At 32.4% G+C, this 9099-nt stretch overlaps 1 protein-coding gene across 4 annotated transcripts; it reads left to right on the top strand.

Annotated features, from left to right (window-relative positions):
- Positions 1–222: 222 nt before the first annotated feature.
- Positions 223–7871, top strand: LOC105650890 (putative E3 ubiquitin-protein ligase LIN-1). 4 transcript variants are annotated; one of them, XM_037635099.2, is made up of 9 exons: positions 223–517; positions 1082–2772; positions 3065–3325; positions 3431–3464; positions 3551–4202; positions 5379–5523; positions 5710–5961; positions 6075–6363; positions 7556–7871. In XM_037635099.2, the coding sequence occupies exons 1-9, from the start codon at positions 445–447 to the stop codon at positions 7672–7674; spliced, it is 3516 nt and encodes a 1171-aa protein (XP_037491027.1). In that variant the 5' UTR covers positions 223–444; the 3' UTR covers positions 7675–7871. The 4 variants fall into 4 exon arrangements, with proteins under 4 accessions (XP_037491027.1, XP_037491026.1, XP_020532448.1 ...); XM_037635098.2 differs by having other exon boundaries at positions 227–517; positions 6075–6375; XM_020676789.3 differs by having other exon boundaries at positions 227–607; positions 6075–6375.
- The last annotated feature ends 1228 nt before the right edge of the window (positions 7872–9099 follow it).

Here is a 9099-nt window from a genome sequence, read left to right as displayed (position 1 = left end):
TACAATAAATGAAATAAATCATACAAGTCAACACTATTATTTTGTGAATGTGTAATGTGACTTCATGTCACATTAAAAAAAAAAAAAAATAGAGAGATAAGGTACCATGTAGTTAAGTTTAACTGGCCAAAGAGAGAGAGAGAGAGGGCGGCAGTTGAAACCGTTAAACGCACATTGTTATTTTTAAGGAAGAAACCAACTTGAAACAGTCAATGTTTTATATTTTTTCATATAATATATTTACACAAACATACATTCCATAGACATTTTGCTTTGTCTCTCATTTGTCATCTTCCTTTTGTCATTCTTTGTTCAGTCGTGCTTTTTCCCTTGTTGCCTATTGTAATGTGCCTCTACATTGATCCTTCACTTTCTTAATTTCCTTTTTGTTTTTTCCTTTGTTTTGCAGTCCTTTATAGACAACTCACTACACCACCTTTTCTCATGGCTTTTCCTCTCCAAGCATCTCTCTTATTCCCTTCTTTTAGCCTCCTAATAGTCTTTCTCCCATTTCTCTGTAAGCATCGCAAATCAATTCCTACCCAGAAATTATTTCTTGAAATTAATGTCATTTGTTTGAATTTTGATTGTGAAAAGTAGCTCCAAGGTGAGGTAAGAGAATTTTTGGTTCATCTATGGATTTTCTGGAGCGTACTATATGATTCTGCTTTGTTTAAAATGATTGACTAACTATAGATTATGTGATTTGCATTTCTGACAATTAGTCATGCTAACCAAGTGTTTGATCGAAGGTTAAAGAGAGTGATTATGCTATAGTTTTCACCTAGCAACTTCATTTATGCCAGTCAAAGTGAATGCTATTAGAGAGTGACTGTTATGAATTAACAATGCTGTGGAATTTTCTTTAGCTTTGTAATTTTTAAAGATTGATAAAATATCAAATTCTATGTAGCGTTTTCTTTCATTTGATTGCAAAATCTGAAGTAATTGAGAAGACATTCTGATAGTGGATAACTTGCAAGCAGATAGTTTGTTCTCGTTTCTTGTTTCAATCTCAATTTCTTTATGCATAAATAAGGGAAGATTGGATTTTTTGATTCTTTGGTATAAATATTTGCAGTTATCAGCAGAAAAATGGCATCATCACTGGAGGAGCTTCTTGCAGAGGAAGGATTTAGAGGAAGAAGATCAGGGATGACATCAAGAGCTTCCTTCCGAGCAGAAGCAGCAATGAAGTCTCGCCTCTCTTCAGAGAAATCAAGGAGAGACTCTCCATCAGGTTTTTCAGGCCATAGAATTGACTTCGAAAGGAGAAGTTCTGATGATCTAGCTAGATACATTTTGAAAGGTAAATTACCAAGAAATAATAGTGGTAATTCAAGTAGGAGACCTAGGGATAATCTGGTTTCAAGAGAAAAAATAAATGTCAAAGCAAAGAAAGAAATCAAGGAAAGAATTTTTTCAAATGATATGCCAAACAATAAGACTCTTAATTCAGAAGGTATCAAAGAAAGTGAAATAACTGAGATTGGTGTTAAAGAAGATGCGAGAGTTAAGGATATTTATTCTGATAAAGCATTTAACTCGGAAAGAAGTGAAACGTCATCTGAATTAAATAGGGAAAAGCACAGGCAGAGTTTAAGCTCTAACAAAAAATTTCCAACGTTTGGGGATGGAAATAAGAAAATCGTGAAAAAGCCTGAATCATCATATGATAATCCTGTCAGAAGTTTCAAGAATGCCAAGAGTTTTGAAGATGACCAGAGAGCAAAGCGCGATGATTCATCTCTTTCAATTTCTACACTTGCCCTTGATGAAGTTGCTGTCAAAGCCATGGTCTCCATCTTAAATAGTCACATCAAGCGTTTCCTCAAAGATGAGGAATTTCGTATCACACTTCATAACAATTGTTTCTCTTCCCTTAATTTTTTTGAAAATGAAGAAGACCAAAATATTGAGCATCAAGTCATTACAAATCTTGAACAAGCAATTGAGGTAGTGGAAAAGGCTACTGAAGGGGCAGCAAGCTCAAAGGATTTGAAAAAAGCTTCATTACAGCTAAGCATGATTGCAAATTTTAACTCGAATAATTCGGAAAATGGATGTATATTAGGAATTTCAGATTCCAGGTTGTCAGCTTGTGCTCACGTTTACCTAAGTGTGATATATAAGCTACAGAAGAAAGATAGAGTGTCAGCTAAATATCTTTTGCAAGTATTTTGTGATTCTCCTTTTTCTGCACGAACACTCCTGTTGCCCGAACTATGGGAATATCTATTCTTTCCACATCTTTCACATTTGAAGGTGTGGTACAATCAGGAAGCTGATTCTCTACTGAACACACCGAGCAAGATAAGGAAGCTTAAGCTTCTTAATAAAGTTTATAATGAAATTCTAGATTCTGGTACTTACCAGTTTGCAGTTTACTACAAGGATTGGCTCACGGAGGGAATTGAAGCCCCTTCACTTCCTTCTATACATATTCCTACCATGTCTGTTCATGAAGTTCAGCCAGCAGATTCACAGGATCATTCTTCAGGTCTAGGTAGGCCTTCTGATCCTTTCTCACCTCAGCCAATGGTTAGTAAGAAGCTATATGAAGCCGTATTTTGTCATTCAACTAAGCCTGGGATTTATGAGGCTAAAGATGACGTGGAGGCAGATACATTTGACAATGGTACAACAACCTCTGATAGTACTTCTGTTGAAGTCAAACTAGCATTAACATACCCTTCTGAAATTGTTAAATATCTGGATGGAGAAAGAGTAAAAGATTTCCTTGACAGTGCGACAGATAACAAATTCCTTTCTGTGAGTAACTTCATATTTTTCAGTTATGTTTTATTATCATGCTATATATTTATTTCTCCACTTCTAGGCTACTTGTAATCAAGAAAATTCAGGACAAAGTGTACATAAAATTGCTTCAGATGATAAGTTCTAGTAATTATAGGGATCTTACTATAGAGGGAATAAAATGTCTCTAGATTCCATGTAACTTAAAATGCACTTCTAAGTTCTCCTCTGCATGTGTGTATGTGTGTGTTTGTGTATTTCTGTCAGATGAACTAATTCAGGCTCTCAATAATTTAATGTTTTGCAGGATAATGTGATATTATCAGCATCAAAGGAGGAACGTAAGTTGGTTGAAGTGAGTGTTTCACCAGAAACTGATATGAATGATGAAACACGTAAGTCAAATAGACCGGAAGAACCTGCAGTAGATGGCCACATGCTAAATACAGTTTCAAATGCAAAAGAAAATGTGTTAATCCTAAAGAACTTCGCAAAATCCATCTTTGGACTGCAACAGACCGAGGATTCTCATGATCTAACTATTTCCGCTTTTTCACACTCAAGCGAGGTGCCAATTTGCTAATAAGAAAAATTTGTTCCTTGTTTTTCATTTAATAATTAATATGCTTCCTGTTAATTTGTATCCAATAGTATCTTCTTTGATCTCTTCCAGGTGCAGCCTATCAAAGTATTGGCTACTTATGAAGGTGAGTTCAATGGAACATGTTATTTGTAGTTCTCCCTTAATATTAATTTTTGAAATTCACTGTAATTCTGCATTCACACAATGCAGATAAGTTAGATGGAACTTATGAATATTTTGATAACGGGTCCTTTCTTGAAAGCGTGCCCCAGGACTTCATTTGCCCTCTCACTGGAAAACTTTTTGACAATCCGGTGACCCTTGAGACCGGACAAACCTTTGAGAAAGAAGCTATCAAGGAATGGTTTAATCAGGGAAATAGAACATGTCCTGTAACAGGAAAAACATTAGAATGTGCAACTGTGCCATTCAGCAATTTTATTTTGAAGCGTGTTATTGACAGTTGGAAATTGGAGCATTGCAGCCATCTATTGGCTGTTGCCTCTCAAGTACTTAGCAATTCAGTGAAACATGAATCAATGGCAAGGTATGAAACAACAATATTTATATTAGAGCAGCTTCTTACTACATTCAGTAGGGAGGAAAGAGTAGCAAATGCCAAACACTTTGTCTCTCTTGGAGGCTTGGAATTTCTTATTGGAAGGATTAACTCTGGAGATTTGGAAGAGAAAACGCGGGTGGCTGCTCTCATATCCTGTTGTATTGAAGCAGATGCAAGTTGCAGAAACCAGATAGCTAGAAAAGTTGACAAACGGTGTCTTTTTGAGCTACTCCACAGCAAGCAGCCCAAATATAGAAGAAATGCTGTGTTTCTACTGACTGAATTGCTCTGTCTAAGCAGGTTGGTACTTTCCTTTTCCTGGTAATGATTTTGGCTTTTAGAAGCCACCTAGGGAAGTGGTCAAATGACTTTTGTGAAAATTCTTCTCCTTTTCTTTCTCTACAGCTATGTTTTATGTTTTTCTACATATATAAGCACACTCGGATGCATGTGTGAATCTTTGTGCTTTTATTTCTCTGTATATCTGCTTGATTGTTTACTTAGGGGACGAGACATTTTTAATCATTGACTTATAAATGTGAAGTTTGTTTTATTTTTATTTAATTACTTGGTTATGGAGAGAGTGAAATATTTTAAGGATGAAACTAATGCAGATTGCAGAAGTTAATATGATCAGAGGTACAGTATAGATGATCTCAGTTACAATTTAGTATCAATAGACATTGTTGAAAGCATTGTCCCAGACTTAGTATAATGGAGAGGAAGTATATATAAAACTGGCGTAGTATAATGGAGAGCAAGTATATATAACTGGCCCCACACAAGTTGGGATTAGAATGAGCTAGTTGAATATTGTCAGCGTGTGTTCTATGGGATCACTCTTCTTTTAATCATGCTAGTTAGACAAAATCAATAAACATAAAAAGCCATTTGGGATTACACGAGACAATATTACTAGACAGGCCAAATTGTGGGACTTAGCAGCTGTCGAAATGGCAGGGAAACAGCATGTAAACAAAATTTTTAACTCCAAAAAATATATCAGTTGACTTGATCCCTCTGAATTATCTATGAATTTTATTCTTGGGAGAAATTTTGAATTGGGCAATATGTTGGCTACATGTTTACAGAAAAATATTTTTATTAAAGAGTTTTCCTTTGGCTTGCTTATGAGGTGTATATTAGAATAAGAAATTATGTAACTCACTAACTAGCAGGTTTCTTCTGATAATGATGTTAGATTAATAGAATATTGAAGAGAATGACAGGCTTTTGTGAAGACCATTACCATAGTAATTCTGTACTATGAGGCATACAGAATTTGTGCATATTTCTTCCATAGAATTTTCTTCTCCTTATATTAGTTTCATGCACAGTTACACACATAATTTCTTGTAATAAGTTTGAGTAACCCTCTCAAATGTTTATTCTATCAGAATTAAAAAATCAATTACGTTATCATGAAAAATGTTTTCTCATGAGCTATAGCAACTGTCTGTGTTTTTTGTATTACAGGAGGAAGGATGTTAAATTATTTTTAACTGGGTTAGAGAACGAGGAGATAAGGAATACAATGCGCATCTTGCTTATATATCTACAAAATTGTCAACCAGAGGAAAGGCCTTGGGTTTCTATGCTACTTTTGCACTTAGATCTTCTGGTATACTGCCTGAGCAGAATGTTGATGATTTAAGTGTACATTTAGGGCATGTTTTGTTCACCTTGAAAATGGAAAGAATGGAAATGGATATTTATCCAAAGAATCCGTATTCAAGTTTATTTTCAAGATATACATATGGCAAAAAAAAACTGTGACTATTTTTGTTGAAATATTCATATGTTGCAGATTGAACCTCAGGAGTACAGTATATACAAGGAAGAAGCTGTTGATGCCATTGCAATGGCTCTAGAAGACAGTCTAACTGATGAGAAGATCCGAGAAAATTCTTGCAGAGCCCTACTTGCCTTGGGAGGAAGATTTTCAGCTTCCGGGAAGTCATTGACAGAAAGTTGGATACTAAACCAAGCAGGGTTTAACAATAATTATGAAACAGATTCTGAAGAAGATGATTTATTACTTGATGACTCTTTTGCAATGGTGCGTTTAATCTCTCTATGTTCTATTCTGCATTTTTTTTTTTTTTTTTTTGGGTAATTAGACCCTTCAAATATTATGAAACCTGCAATCATTTATCTAGAGTTTTGGTGTAGAAAGATGAAGAGGAGACCATCAACGAGTGGCTAAAGAACTTGTCAACATCACTAATTGGCAATGGAAAGAGATCATTCTTAGTGACCATGTCAAAATGCTTAGCTGCTGGAAACTTGGATTTAGTGAAGACATGCCTAACCACAATTGCATGGTTAAGCTCTGCACTATCTGATGCAGAATACCACATTTCTGCATTCTCTGCCCTCATCTCTAGGCTTAAAGAGAACTTGGAAAATGGTGAAAGGATTGAGCACAAGGTCCTTGCTTCAATGTCACTACTAAATTTCAGTAAGATTCCAGGTTAGCAACTTTTTCTTATGACAGCACAACATATTTACATGTAGGCAAAACTGATTACATAATCTCTCAATTTCTCAAGTTCCATTATTGAGCCTCTAATGCACATTCAACTGGAAAAATAAACTATTAAAAAAACATGAAATTTGTTAATGGTGATTTAAAAAAAAAAAAGGAAAAACTGCACTCCCTCTATCCCAAAATGTTTGTCCTGTTAACTTTTACACTGTTTAAGAAACAAAATAATTATAGTGTCACACTATACAAAATATTAATACTTTTCCAAACTTGTTCTCCTAGAACTTAAAACCATTTATAATGAAGGGCATATAAGAAAAGTAAATATTTCTTAAGGCAATAATATTTTGGGACATCTAAAAATGGAAACATGGATAAACATTTTGGAATAGAAAGAGTACTATGTAACACATTGTTTGGAAAGAAGAGGAATTAAAATAATAAAGGAATCAAAATAGTGAAGGAAAATAATGATGAATTGTTAATTTTCTTTCCATGTGATTTTCCACCCTTGTATTTGGATAATGAAGGAAAATAATAAAGGAAAGAAAATAAATTTATTTTCCTTTGTTTGGAAAAAGCAAAATTTTAGAGGAAAAAATTGTTAATATTGATATATTACCATTTTAACTTAACTTATTCTTTTAGAGGACTTTAATGATCATATAACTTCTATATTTAGTTAAAAGTAGTTTGGGTATTTTGGTAAATTGCATAAATACTGAAGAAATTTCAACATTCCACCATTTTTTTTTCTCCCAAATGGAAAGATTTTATTTATATGAGATAGGGAGGAAAATAAATTAATTTTTCCTTCATTATTTTTCATTCTTTTCCAAACTATGTAAAATTGCTTCCCACAATTATTTTCGTTGGTTATTTTGATTCCTTCAAAAAAAATACATCCATCCAAACAGAGTGTAAAAGCTTGAAAAGTTCAAGAGCTTGGGAAATTCAGTTTTCCTATATAACCAGAGCAAATTTAGCTACAAAGAAAGCAAAATGAAAAAAAAAAAAAAAAAAGGATTCACGTAACCGACTCTAACGACTTTGGTATCAAGGCATAGCTATCATTGTTGATGTATGCATTTTCAATTAAAATCTTGTTTTTTTTTTTTTTTTTTTTTTTTTTGAACTGAGCTTCATAGTGACTTGTCTGGTGCAGAATGCAGGGTTTTGTTAATGACAATAGCAGAAGAGATAGTAATTCCATTACGAAGGCTTGTTGAGGTAACATGGACTGCCAAAAAATTATATGCCATCATTTCTGGAGAATATCTTTAGTTTTTGTAATTTAATTTACCATTTCTTTTTAATTACAAAATGTTTAGATTGGACTTTCAGATTACTTAGCTTTATCATATTATATATATCTCAAGAACTAACAGTAGGCTCCATAATTATGGGTTTGTTTTCCTGCACTATATACTAACACTGTATACATCATTCAATGTGAAAAAAAAGTTGAAATTTTTCTGATTTGATTATAGTTTAAATAGAAAAAGTTGAAATTTTTCAGTTAATTAAGCCTAAACCTAATTTCGACCGATCAAGATGAACTGATTCAGTTTGGTTTTATAGATTAATCGCTTTGATTTCATCTTAAAAAATTTCGATTTTTATTCTGTTTGAACTAGTACAGTTGGATTTAGACTGGATGCTTACATATATTATTACATATATTAGAGCTTTATTTTTTTGAGTATTGGGATTCAAATCTGGATCAATTGTCGTACCGTATGCACTTACCACTAGGCTATGCATTTGATACGTAGTTGATATGCATTAGAGCTTTATTTTTGAAAAGCACTATTTTGTAGTTTGGTAATTGATTTAATTTTATTTTATATTTAGACTAAATTACTCTCACAGAAAATTTATTAAATAGCAAAATTATACTTTTTACATGAAATTTTAAATGATTAAAATTATTAAAAATAATAAATATTTATTAACATTTATGCTAGAAAAAATTGTAGTATTAGAATTTACATGAGCAAAAATAAAACGATTTAAATATGTATATAAAGTTAATTATAATTTCTAATTAGCTGAATACATAAATTCAATTTCAGACTTCGTTACTTTAAATTTGTGTTACTTTCAATTTTTACTTTGATAAATTAAACACTTTAATTTATAAAATTTCAGCTATTGAATACTTTAACTTGTAGAATTATTTTATTAAACATTTTTACTTACAAATTAGATCAATTAAATATTTATTAAATAGTTGAAAATTGTGAAAATTATTGTTTTAAATGTTATGCTAATTATATATCAAAACAATATTTTTCATATAAAAACCAAAAGTCCTCAAAACTATTGCTATTAGCATGAAAATGTATACAATGTTACCAAGTGCATGATAAGTCATTCATAAAATTTAAGATGCCAAAAGTTAAAATTGCAAAATTCAACAATGAATTTATATATTTGGCCTTTCTCAATTTGATTTATTCTTTTGTTTTTGTTTGGATAAACTAAAATTAAAAGAAGTACAAGGTATATTATAATTTTAATATATTAAATATAAAGTATATGTCCTTAATAGTCAGTTAATATCTCAACAAAATTAACCCCAATGAGTGAGATGAGATGAGATGACAGTAATTTCTTCTCCCTTAATCAATGGTCTCGAGTTCGAATTCTAAGTATGAAGTTTCTTTGAACGTTTGGAAGGGAACTCTTTGCCCCCTTTTGTGGGCC

The sequence above is a fragment of the Jatropha curcas genome, chromosome 7, assembly GCF_041381405.1.
Source record: "Jatropha curcas cultivar XTBG-Jc1 chromosome 7, XTBG_Jcur_1.0, whole genome shotgun sequence".
Classification (NCBI taxonomy): Eukaryota; Viridiplantae; Streptophyta; class Magnoliopsida; order Malpighiales; family Euphorbiaceae; genus Jatropha; species Jatropha curcas.
Note: the sequence above shows the minus strand (reverse complement) of the source record. Positions and strands in the feature narration are given on the sequence as shown.